The sequence below is a fragment of the Panthera leo genome, chromosome B3 (genome assembly GCF_018350215.1).
Source record: "Panthera leo isolate Ple1 chromosome B3, P.leo_Ple1_pat1.1, whole genome shotgun sequence".
Lineage (NCBI taxonomy): Eukaryota > Metazoa > Chordata > Mammalia > Carnivora > Felidae > Panthera > Panthera leo.
Window position 1 is genome coordinate 191,230 of NC_056684.1, and position 13,317 is coordinate 204,546.

Here is a 13,317-nt window from a genome sequence, read left to right on the forward strand (position 1 = left end):
ATCCCCCCTCCCCCGTGTAGGTACTGCACCCCCACTTTGGGTACAGCACCTCTCCTCTGTGCGCCTACAGCATCCCCCGTGCAGGTAATGCACCGCTGCCCTGTGCGGGTACAGCACCCCGCCCCCACCCCGTGTGGGATGAGGGATGGGGATGAAGACTGAACCGCCAGAAAATGGGGACAGATTTAGAGTCAGGGCTACTAGCTCCACAATGGCCTCCTTTCCACCCACAGTGTCTTCTTTAGAAACACTGTTATTTTGTCATTTGCCCTTTCATTTTGGGGCTTGAACTCACAACCCCAGGATCAAAAGTTGCATGCTCTAGGGACTGAGCCAGGCAGGTGCCCCCGCCCTTTCATTTTAAATGAGCATCTTTGTCTTTAATAAATCCTCATACATAAATCTTTTGTGCGTTTCCATTTATGTCCTTGAAATACCCTGCTCGGTCCTATCACTGGGTCTAAGAGAATGAACATTTCTAAGGCTTTTCATATATGCTGCCAAGTCATGTTTGTCCTCAAAATGCCAGTACTGGATATCATAATGTAAAAATCTCCACCAGTCTACTAAATGTCATGTCAATGTTGGATGAACAATGTTTTTCGTCTCCACCTGGCCACCTGGGACACTTACGTAGTGGCTCTTAGAGTTCAGTGATCAAAACTTGGAAGGAACAGAATGAACAATCTGTAGGCTGAGATTGCAGCCACGATTTTGTATCATAAGATGTCCTGTCACACATAATAGCCGTTTATGAAACTTTCTTTACAGTATATTGCAGGTTGTTACAAATGTTCAAAACTCAGTGACCCCACAATCGTCACCACACAGTCACATTTTGTGGGGATTACGTAATACAGCTGCTTTTGCAATACATGTTCCAATTTTGAAGTACACTGAACACAAGCCTAACGGTTTGGTATTTTGAAAAATTATCAAACAACTCACATCAAACCAAAACAAATAGGCTGGAGCTACACTAATTTATAATTTAAAACCTAGACTGGCACCAAGTGGAAACTGGCAACAGAGGCACACTGTGAGACTCGCTTTGTGCTCTAGTATCCAAACCGCCAGCCCGTGCCTGTGTGGGATGAGCCTTTGTAATGCAAACTTCACAGAACGCTGAATTGGAATCTTCAGAACATCTCTAATCATGTGCCAATCTTGGTTCCCGAACACCAGATCTTAATAAAGTTGACTCACTCGCTTGGGTTGCTATATTAAGAGTGGTAGCAAGGGCAGGTTATTTTTATTTTTTTTCATTTTTTTTTTCATTTTTTAAAATTTACATCCAAATTAGTTAGCATCTAGTGCAGCAATGATTTCAGGAGCAGATTCCTTAATGCCCCTTCCCCATTTAGCCCATCCCCCCTCCCACCACCCCTCCAGCAACCCTGTTTATTCTCCGTATTTGAGTCTCTTCTGTTTTGTCCCACTCCGTTTTTATATTATTTTTGTTTCCCTTCCCTTATGTTCATCTGTTCTGTCTTAAAGTCCTCATATGAGTGAAGTCATATATTTGTCTTTCTCCGACTAATTTTGCTTAGCACAATACCCTCCAGTTCCATCCACGTGGTTGCAAATAGCAAGATTTCATTCTTTTTGACTGCCAAGTAATACTCCATGGTATATATATACCACATCTTTATCCGTTCATCCTTCGATGGATATTTGGGCTCTTTCCATACTTCGGCTATTGTCGATAGTGCTGCTATAAACATGGGGGTGCATGTGTAAGGGCAGGTATTTTTAGACCAGTGGGCAGCTGACCATATTTACAAAACATCGCTCCGGGACAGAGGCCCACAGCCCTGGCTCCCAGCTCTGGATGACCTGATTCACGGGTCACTAACGAGCGGCCAGCACAGGGAAGAGGTGTCACCGTCAGCTGACCCTAACATAGAAGCCGATGAAAACACAGCATCTCCATCCTGCATCAAGAGAAAGCCATTTCTGGGGTACCTGGGTGGTTCAGTCTGTTAAGGGTCCGACTTTGGCTCAGGTCAAGATCTCACGGTTCGTGGGTTTGAGCCCCGCGGTGGGCTCTGTGCTGACAGCTCAGAGCCTGGAACCTGCTTCAGATTCTCTGTCCCCCTTCCTCTCTGCCCCTGCCCTGCTTGCACTCTCTGAAAAATAAACATTAAAAAAAAAAAGCCATTTCCTCCTATAATACAGTTTATAGCATGAGACCGCCAATTCAGTCCTAAGCGTTCACTTTAACATAAAATACCTCCATAATGAAAGATGTATAGCATGAAAGTTATGTGCAGAGGTCCGACTCCTTCACTGCTATGTATTTAATGTTTACTTTATACATGAAGTGCTTTATGAGGCATAGACGAATCAGGGAGAACCAGAATCGGTAGGTTTAAGTTACATTTTCAGCTTGATATCAAGACTCAGTCAACAGGACAGGGTTGCTTAGCACAGCGGACAGTCTCCACCTCATGAATGTTCAAGAGCAGGTTGCCCAGCTGGCTGTCACCTGTAGAAGGGATCCTGCTGCCACTCAGAGTGCAGGCTTCTCAAGTATAAAATGGGATTCCATGAACTTACGTACCTGTTGAACAACCCCCAGATCGAGTTCAACTTCACCGATTGTTCCCACTGGCGGGCTATGCCCACCGCACACTTGTCACCTCTTCATTCTCCTTGGCCCCAGACTAGAAAGGAAGGCTGGACAGAGGGACAAGGACGACCGTGGCTCACGCTCTGGCAGCCACACTGGGAATGACTAACGTTTAGGGAACATCCTCAAAGAGGAATTTCTGGATGCCATCCTATTTAAGTTATGGTGTTTTAGTTTTAATCACCACAAAACATTTTATAACGAGATGTGATAATACAATTTTCTTTATTAAAAATAATTTACAGCATCAATAACATATACACAATTGTCATCAACTGAACTTTGCCTCCAATATATTTTTATACAATACTTAACATTATTGAATTTAAAACTGTTACACTGTTTTGTTGGCTTTAAATAATAGACAATGATTTATAGTTACTTGAGATACGTGGTTTCATAGCCATATATGTAAAATTGATAGAAACATCGGCACTATCACACTTCAGGGGAAAAAGCCACTAACAGAGCCTAAATCTCTCCCCCTCTTTATTACTCCAAATCAAACGAAGACAGAGTCAACACCCAGCATCTCAGTACCTTCTCCTAAACCTAAAGGCAAAAGACAGATGTCTTTTAAAACCACAGTAAGACATCAGGTCCTAGAGTCGCGTCATCCTGTCACCCACCACCGGGAAGGCGAATTCACGCGACACGGTCACCACGTGCTGGCACCCTCTGCTCTGGCTTCCTCTTAGCTACGTGCACTCTGCCTTTGGAGCCAGGAGGTCAGCTGCCCAGCAAACACTGAGTCGCCGAGGCGACTGGCATCCCTCTCATTCAAGTGTCAGCCTAGAGGCAAAAGAGGTAACAGCAACCACCGTCACCCTGGAACCTTTCCAGCTGTGATAATGGCCAACTCCATGGCTGGACGGGAACCCCCACGCACTTTGCTGCACAGGAACAACGACCACTGAAGGCAGGAAGTATGGCAATGGCAGGTGGCGTCATTTTTTAAAAGATGAAAACAATGCTGCTATTGGCAATACCTTTGAAATTGTACTTTAACTTACAACATTAATTTGCTGCTCTCGTGTGCCTATTATACTTCCTTTCCACAACACTGTGCATTTTTTTAAACAAAATTACTCAAAGATAGTCAACAAAGGAGGTAAATGAAACAACAAAAGCCAATAGACGTCACATCTTCGCCAACAGAGGATGTGGCCAGAGGCAGGACCACGGGGCGCACAGCCGGACTCTGTGCTGAAGGTGGCCGCGCTCCAGAGCCTTCTGCCCGCCGCACGCTGGCGAGGGGCTGAGAGCCCGGACTAGGCGGGCTGGAAAGTGACCGCTCGGTTCACAGTGACCACCTGTGTCATCGTGACCTTGTGTCTCGGCTGCTGCCGATAACATCCAGGCCTCTGCCCACAGCTACGTGATACAGCCCGGCTGAAAAATGACACAGAGGTGTCTCCACGGTCTGGAGTCACCACTTCTTCCAAGCATGTAACAGGTACTTTAACATTCGACGTGTAAACCCTCCCTTCCTAATTCATGTTTTCAGGTAAATTAAAAACACATGCACCGACAGATACACCGGCATAATAAAACATCACGAACACAGTATGAAAGTACCAAAGGAAAACGGTTATAAAAATTTAAATAAAGAAGAAAAATCATTCCGTCGGACTCCAGTCCATGTAACTGTCTACAGACAATCCGCAGAATATTTTGAAAAGATTTCGACTGTGTGATTGTTCGTGTGCAAAGCTCTCCATGGTCACACCCGGCCTGGCGGCTTCGGCACCCTAGTAACACGGCTCCTCCCGTCTGACAGGAGCCGCCCCCGAGCCCCAGCGGCCTCACTGGGTCAGAAGAAGAGCCCCATGTAAAAAAACACCTCTACAATTAAACTTTCGCCTGCTAGGTTCAGTTTCTGAATTTAAAAAAAGGCATAGGACTTTCTAGAATTAATTGCCCAACATTTTTCTTAAAAGTGGCCAAATGTCTTGTTGACAGAACACTTGCTGTGGCAAACAGACACGTACAGAGAGAAAACGGGATATTCAGACAGCAACAATTTAAGTGTTTTATCCTGATAGTCAGCTTTGGTTAAAACAAAAACATAATTAATAGAATCATGCATCCCAGATAAAATAAGGATTCAAAAAGACACAAAACCAATTTAAATAATTAAGAAATAACCAACATTTAAAATATTCTTAAGAGTTGAGCAACCATAGAATTTAGGGTGGATAATTTAAAAGTCTAGAGGAAATAATTTCAGCATTTAACGATTAAGTAAAGTTCTCTTTAACAACTACAAGAGTGTGGAATTTTGGTTAATGATACCTAAAATAATAGGTTATAGGAAGTAACAGTATCACACGAAGTGAGCGAAATAATCTAATCCAATTAATATAATACCATCTGAGGCCGGCCAGAGGGTCACAGGAGCAAATTACTGAACGGTATGTGATCTGTACTTTCGCCGGTAACACGTGATGCTATACAACCAGCTCTGTCTCCGGGCCTGGAGGAACCCTTGGTAACACCGGACAGGGTGATCTGGTCAGGGACAGGTTCTGTCCCTTGTGGTTTGACTGGGACTAGGAGAACCCTGGCTTATAGTACAAACATGAATGCCAACTATGTCCAGTTCGATTCTGAAAAGGAATTAATATATCTGAAAGTCCATTTATGATCAGATTCCAATTTCCACAATTTTAGAGTCTAATCTGGCTTCTTACATTTCAACCCGCTGGTCTTAAACCAACAAACAGTAGTACACAGTTTTGTAGGTGCAAAACTAAACAAACAACTTCAGGAAGGTTATTCATATAAGAATCTTCAACACAAATTCAAATTCTGCCTTTATTTACAAAATGGTCTGATAAAATACCCCCGTACTTACAGCCTCTCCCACAGCACACCTCACACGTTGATTTTAGCAATGTTAATAGCACCATTCGTATATTATTTAAAATCAGAAAGATTTCATCTCAGTCACTATGTTGATTCCTAATCATTTACACCCACGGTGAGATCGGGGAGCGCACGGGACCGTCTGAGGCTCCACGGCCAGGATTCCTGGATCCAGCACAAAAGGCTTTTTGTATTTGCAGTTACCAGTTCGGAAAGGTATCTGTGTTGAGTAGATACTATGAGAATTTTCGTGCCACAAAGTTTAATAATCCTCCATGTTTGTATAAGGTTACTTCCACATCACTTTCAAACGAAGCAATCACGCCGAATACTTTTCCAGTGCTTGTCTTTAAACAAACAGAAACATCTCGTATGAGCGGTGAAACCTTCCCCGTGTCCCTCAGACCAGCTGTCCTCACATTCAATGACTATACCTGCCAGACTCTGTCTGAGAAACCTCCTGCCTGGAAAAGACCTGACATATCTAGCCACGGGCTTCATGGCCAAGTAGAAAATCAGGTCATCTTACCCATATTTCTAAATGACAGTTACCGTATCATCCAGAACACCCAAATGACGTAGATTTTGACTTATAACTCGAGAAATGTTACTGTTTATTTTATTTTTGAGAGAGAGACAGAAACAGAATGTGAGCAGGGGAGGGGCAGAGAGAGAGGGAGACACAGAACCCGAAGCAGGCTCCAGGCTCCGAGCTGTCAGCACAGAGCCCGACGCGGGGCTCGAACTCACGAGCCTCGAGATCATGACTTGAGTGGCTACTTAACTGACTGAGCCCCCCCAGGTGCCCCATTCATCGACATTTTATATTAAATATTCGTTGCATGTTACATCGGCCACTTTTCTTTTTTTCTTACTTGTAAGGTCTGTGTTTCTCTAACCCTGAACACTCAACTCTGGCTTCTCCTGCAGCCACGTATAAGCCTGGATTAAAAGCAGATCAGGACAGGGGCACCTGGGTGGCTCAGTTAAGCGTCTGACTCTTGACTTTGGCTCAGGTCATGATCTCACGGTTCATGAGTTCAAGCCCCGTGTCAGGCTCTGCTCTGTGAGGAGCCTGCTTGGGATTCTCTTTCCTTCTCTCTCTGCCCCATCCCCATTCACACACTCTCTCTCAAAATAAATAAACAAACTTGAAAACAATTAAAAAAACAGATCAGGACAGAAAGAGCGGACAACCAAGAAAAGGGAGTGGGCACGTATAACTGGAAGCCCGTGTGTCTCTTTTTTTTCTGGACCGTCTAGTGCTTTCTACTTTTCCTCATAGAGTACCAACTACATTAGCGTGGGTCTGAATAAACAGGAAACAGTCATCTTAAACTACAATTTATGCTGACATTAGTATTCAATACACAGTGATTGTTTTTATTCAATTTACAACCATCTAGTTACGTATACACCATGTACTCACATACTTGAGGATCTTAGAGATACCTTTATATTTAACGTAACTCCAGGAGATAGTTCTTCAGGAAACGTTAAAGAAAATGTTTCTCTGCCAGAGAGGCCCAAGGAATCTGCATTTTCTCCCGGAAGGAACTGAAGCGGAGCTATGCCAACTCCAATCAAGTGGTCTTTGTGAATTTTTTCATAACTTTCAGCCAAAACAGCTTTCACACCCTGTAACAAACGTGCATTTTATTTCTTCCAATCATCTCTTGAACACTGCCTTCTTGGAGCATTTTAAAGGGAAAAAAATTCTACCTGTAGCCTATGAAACTTTCTTAACCGAACACTGCATACTAAAGGCCAGTAATGTATGAAAGTATTGACAGATTTTTCTGTCTCTTTAAGTAGCTCCCTAACTTCTACCCACCCCTCTGCCTCTCCAGGGCTGAGCTCGGCCATCATCGACCAGAGCGAGAGCCCTGCAGCGGGGCGGCTGCTGGGACTCCGACAGGGCTCAGGAGGGTCTGTTTGATCCTGGCAGACCCCACGTGCACGCTCCCCAGCACTGGCTCTTAAACGGCCCCTAGAACACAGGGGTACACAAGGACGTCCCCACAGCAACAAGGAAACCGGGTGCGTAAATTCTGAACATGCTTAGAAGTCACAGGTAAGTGACTCGTTGAAACCACAGAAATCATCAAGTGTAACATTTAGAGAGTGACATTGATAAGGCTCAAGTCCATTTTCAACAACTAAAAACCTATTCTCTGGAGAAAATAAGCCGGAGAGGCTCTAGCTCCAAGTTGCCCAACTTTTCCACCGCTGTCCTCCTAAGGAGCGCCTCACGGATGCCCACCCCCAGCCGTGACCTCCTCCTCGCCGCCGTGGCTTGAACGCCACAATCACAGCCCGTGGATCTGTTTAAGAACCTTGTGTACACCGGGGCTTTCCACACAGGAGGAGTACAGTTCCCACCCCTCTGTGGCTGCTGCCACCCTGTGGAGAACAGGTGTCCTGGACTGAGGGGCACCGGGCACCGGGGCAGGGGTGAGAACAGCATCAGAAACGGGAATTAGCTGGAAGTCTGTGCCCAGAGTGCTGCTCCTTCTTCGGGAAAACTGGCCTCAGAGAGAACACCTGCAGGTACGGACATACGAGGCTCTCCCAAGGAATCCAACCATCTATGCCAAGGCCCGACAACTGACAAAACCCAGCCCGCACCCCCAGCTTGTAATCAGTATTTCAGTGTCTGACCGAAGAGACAGCCTAGGATCAAATACGAGGAAAGCCTCCAACAAAGAAAATGATGATAAAAGATTTCTGAAAAAAAGGAACCTGTGCTTATAATTAATATTCATATTAGTTATAATTAGTATCTCAGAAAGATAAGACAATTGGGCTCATTCCTACAACTATGAGTATTCACATTTTTAGGGGGGAAAGTAAAGATTCAAGAAGAATGAAGTGCGCGTGACCATGACAGCTATGAGGGCTGTCCTGACCGCCTCTGTGCACGAGAGCCGGGTAGAAAGCACCTGTCCGGACGATCCTCTCCAGCGGACCCCCATCTGTGCTTCGGCAAAGACACAGGTGCATGAGAAATGCCCTCCTGGCAGGCAGCCAGGTGCCATCATCTCCTACTAGTAAAACTGGGCCGCTTGGCCCACTGTCTGAGTCTGTAAATGGAAAGGGGGCCCGTAAACTAGCAGTGGGCACACGTAATCCGTTACAGAGCACCCACCAGTTTCAGACCGGATCTCCTTTCCCTCTACCACACCGACTTCTTCAGTAAGCTTGATACAGGAGTATTACAATGCAACCAGGTTGAGTACAAAGTGATTACTTAAAAAACCCCATGAATATGAGATCCAAATAAGCATGAGAAATCCAAATGAGCAAAATATACTTTGATAGTATGTTACTGATAAAAGGGAAGATCTGAAACTCAAGTTTAAGAAAATAAAACTTAAGGGGCGCCTGGGTGGCTCAGTTGGTCAAGCGTCCAACTTCAGCACAGGTCATGATCTCACGGTTCATTGGTTCAAGCCCCACGTCAGGCTCTGTGCTGACAGCTCAGAGCCTGCTTGGGATTCTCCCACCCTCCGTCCCTCCCCCGCTTGCACTCTGTCTTCAAAAATAAATAAATAAACTTAAAAAAAAAAAAAAAAAGATAAAAGTAAGAATCAATACCAGCAAATATGGTCCTTTGGCAGCCCAGTCTCTTGAATTTCCTGAACCATATTTCTTTCCTGCTAAAATAATCAGCGGGACACCTTCTTTCTGGTACAGCTCTGCCGCCTCAAACACATCTAGCTGTTTAGAACAAACACAAAAATCTGTAACACAAATTCGGATCTAGTTAGCAAGCAGTTGCCTAGATGCTTTGTAAACGTCCTTACCGTCTGTCCCGATGGAAAATGAACTGTTTTGGGAGCTGGTTTCCCAATGAACTTATTGAACAGCTTGATGTTTGCAAAAGTGCCTCTCGTCATGACCGCGTCATTGCCCCTCCGGGCTCCATAGGAGTTGAACTCACGAGGAGTAAGGCTACAAGAGAGTCGTGAAGTGGGTTTCATTCCAGATGGGAAATAATCACACGTTACTGATTTTTAAAACTTACTCAAAAACACTTCTTTTATGATGGAAAATTTCAAGCGTGTGCACAAGTAGAGAAAACAGCACGGTGAATGCCCAGCTGCCCATCATCAAACTATAGCAACCAACCCACTCTCCCCGTCTCCTCTATGATCATCCCCTATTAGACTATTTTGAAGCAAACTCATGTAACGTATATTAACACTATATACCTCACTATTTTTCTTTAAAATATATGAACTCTCAAAAAATATTACTCAATACCAAAAAAAATAGCACAATTTCTTAATACCAATCAAACAGCCAGTCAATATTCCAAATGCCTCCAAATCTGTAATCAACCATTTCTCCAAAAAACGGTGGCTTGTATTGGCTTCCCTGCTGAGAACAGAGCACTCCTATGAAACCTCGCCTAAGTCGAAATGGTGTAAAGGAAGATTATCCACCTCCTTCCAGAAATTCACATTGTGCTGCTCTGCTTTTACCAAAGACCTACATGGTATGTGGGTGGTAACGGCCTTTCCCCGTAAAAGCAAAAACCTTTAGATTTCTTTCAGTTAGAGAAAACCGGTACTACCATCGGTCCTTCATACAAGCGAAGTGCAACGCCAGCTTGCAGGCAGCGGGGACAGCGACACTAGGAAGCAGCAGACACCGCAACCTGGTCGCTATGGGTTTTCACTGCTGCTGGACTGGTCACAACACACGTGACCTTCTAGACACCAGAAACGACTCAGTATAAGGAACAACCAGCAACCGACTTTTAGGAGTCTCTAACCTGGTTTCTTATGTAAAGGCAATACGTTTTGTAAACCCGTACATTTAAATTTCTTACTTCAAAATAGAGATGATGAGAGTTTCGAAGGATCTTAAAAACAACTCTAACTGATGAGAACTATTGGATTAAATATACTGACAAATTCATACCAGAAACTAAAAAACACGTAAAAGTTATGTATGTGCGAAGAGTGGGGACTTTCTTTTGGTGGATGCTATGTCACAATTGTGACCAAGACAGAAATGACGACCAAAAAATATTTAAAAACTTGTATTTCACACCACTATAAATAAAAGCCATGTGTATAACAAACAGATTCACCTTGATCAAGTTATATCAAATGGACTTAACAACTCCTACCAAAAAGTGGCTTTTTAAAAACATTATTTTTATTTTTTTTCATTGGGAGGGGCAGAGGGAGAGGGAGACAGAGAGAATCCCAAGCAGGCTCCATACTCAGTGCAGAGCCCAACACGGGGGCTCGATCTCACGACTGTGAGATCATGACCTGAGCCGAAATCAAGAGCCAGATGCTCAACTGACTGAGGCACCCAGGCGCCCCCACAAAATGCGTTTTAATTCATACCAAACTTAGTTAATCAGAAAAAATTTAAACACAAAAATATTTAAACACAAATTTCAAAATAGCACCGGTGAGATTAGAGTAGAAGCTTTGCAGCATCACTACATGTGCAACCAAGCTATACGGCACTGACGTTTACACGATACTTTGACAAAAAGTCGGCTCTTGAACAGCTCAAGCTTCTAAAGCTAATCAGGCACCAGTACAGGAAATTCTGCCCTTACCAAAACTTTGTCTCTGGTGTCTAAACGGTTCTGGATAAGAGCAACACCGTATTATTAATCATGTAGAAATGAAATAAAATTTTTCTAGGTTTAGATTTCTATCTCCTCTATCAGTGATGTTTACATCCACTTTTAGTAAAAATATAAGCTCAAGGAGCAGAAATTCATTGTCTTTTGATCTGACACAGACCAAGCCTAGCTTCACGCACGCAGGTTTCAGAGTCCACAAAACACACACTTAAAAATTCTGCACTCCGGCAACGGGAGGGTGTTCCAACCAAACCATCAGACTTCGTGTGGTGGGTCAAACCAAGCTGACTGTCTGGCAAAGTAGAACTGAAAAGACAATTCTTGTTTCCAATCAGGTGTTAATTTAGACTACAAGGGCTTAATTTAAAACAGCAATTTCCATTCCTAAAGTTAAAAGCAAGAACAGGCCAGTTACTGCTGAAGTCAGATACAGCGACAAGACACGGTCTGTGGTGATGCCTGTGCAGCTGAGCCCTGGACAACAGGGGGGCTGGGGAACCGACCCTGCACAAAGTCAAAAGTCTGGCTCCCCAAAACTTAACACCCTTCTGTGGACCGGAAACCCTACCCGGAACAGAGAGTCGATGAACACCTGTTCTGTGTTGGATGCTTTCTCTCCACATTCTTACAAGGCAGCTAGAGAACAGGAAGTGCTACTCAGAGCATCACAAGCAAGAAAAAGAGACTTACGGTGCTGAACCATGTTTATCAAAACAAATCGGAGCTGTTCAAGGGTCAACTGTGTCTACCGGGCAAAGGAACGGGCCCAGTACGTAAGCGCTCTTCGTCAGCGAGGCGGCTGAGTGCGCGCCCGCGGCCACACACCTACCCTCTGTGGGTCAAGTACTTGGCCGCCGAGCTGCTCCTGGCGATGCTGCCCGCGGGTGAGATGTGATCTGTCGTCACGGAGTCTCCCAGATACAGGAGGACGTGGGCATTTTCAATAGGCTGGAGGGCAGCTGGCTCTTTGGTCTAAAAGGTGAAAACAGTTCAAGGCATTTACTCCTGATGAGGTCTTTTAGTTCGTAACAACCCTGGAAAGATCAAATAGTAAAATCGTACTCACAAGCTTGTCGAAAAATGAAGGACATCGGATATAAGTAGACTTCGAGTCCCACGGAAACAGAGTGGAATCCGGTGCCTCTAAGCAGTTCCACCGCTTGTTTCCCACCTGTGAACGTGGTTTGGCGGGTGAACAAAGAGCAGAGCGAAAATGGAGTCACAGAAAAGAGGTTTATGAAAATGACTGAGAGAATTAAAAGGCACTTACGTTAGAATGACCAAAAAAAGGCCTTATTCATTTGGAAAGGAAGCTAAGATAGTGCATTCTATAAAATTAAGACATTTTCGGACAGAATGAATGAAAATCTGCTCAATGAATTCTAGCACTCTGGATTTTCATGAGTCCCTGAAGACTAAGTTTTAATATAAACTGGACATCGTTTACAGAATCCAAACAAACGTAGAGGATTTAGAAAGAGTCCTATGTGCAGCTAAAGAGAGACTGTGGTGGGCACACTGCTGGTCTTTAAGAACGTCATCACGGGAAGGCCTGGGGGGCTCAGTCCGTGAAGCGACCGACTTCAGCTCAGGTCATGATCTCGCAGTTCGTGGGTTGGAGCCCCGAGTGGGGCTCTTTGCTGACAGTATGGAGCCTGCTTGGGATTCCCTCCACCCCCCACCCCTCTCTCTCTCTGCCCCTTCCCCATTCTCACATGTTCTCTCTCTCCAAAATTAACAATGAAAACTGTATGTTCAAAATCATGTAATTTTAATTTTTTTAAAAATATTTGAGAGAGAAAGCACAGTGAGTGAGTGAACAGGAGACAGGGAGGGGCAGGGGCAGAGAGAGAGAGGAGAGAGGAGAGAGGAGAGAGAGAGGAGAGAGGAGAGAGAGAGAGGAGAGAGAGAGAGAGAGAGAGAGAGAGAGAAAGATGGGAGAGAGAGAGAGATTGAGAGAGAGAGAGAGAGAGAGATTGAGAGAGAGAGAGAGAAGGAGGGAGGGAGGGAGGGAGGGAGGGAGGGAGGGAGGGAGGGAATCCCAAGCAGGCTACATGCTGACAGTGTGGAGCCCAACGCAGGGCTCGAACCCACGACTGTAAAATCATGACCTGAGGAGAAACTAAGAGTTGGATGCTCAACCAACTGGGCCACCCAGGCACCTCATAATTTGAGTTTTTATTAAATTCAGAAAGACACA

General features: G+C 44.7%; 1 protein-coding gene across 3 annotated transcripts in view; it reads right to left on the reverse strand.

Annotated features, from left to right (window-relative positions):
• Window positions 1–2,840: 2,840 nt before the first annotated feature.
• IREB2 (iron responsive element binding protein 2) overlaps window positions 2,841–13,317 on the reverse strand; it is a 46,794-nt gene continuing 36,317 nt past the window's right edge. For all 3 annotated transcript variants that reach the window (XM_042940755.1, XM_042940754.1, XM_042940756.1), the window contains exons 17-22: window positions 12,184–12,288; window positions 11,947–12,089; window positions 9,307–9,454; window positions 9,098–9,220; window positions 6,953–7,138; window positions 2,841–5,847 (exon numbers count right to left, since the gene is read on the reverse strand). In XM_042940755.1, coding sequence (XP_042796689.1) covers window positions 5,737–5,847; window positions 6,953–7,138; window positions 9,098–9,220; window positions 9,307–9,454; window positions 11,947–12,089; window positions 12,184–12,288 — 816 coding nt within the window. In that variant the 3' untranslated portion in view covers window positions 2,841–5,736. The remainder of the gene's footprint in view (window positions 5,848–6,952; window positions 7,139–9,097; window positions 9,221–9,306; window positions 9,455–11,946; window positions 12,090–12,183; window positions 12,289–13,317) is intronic.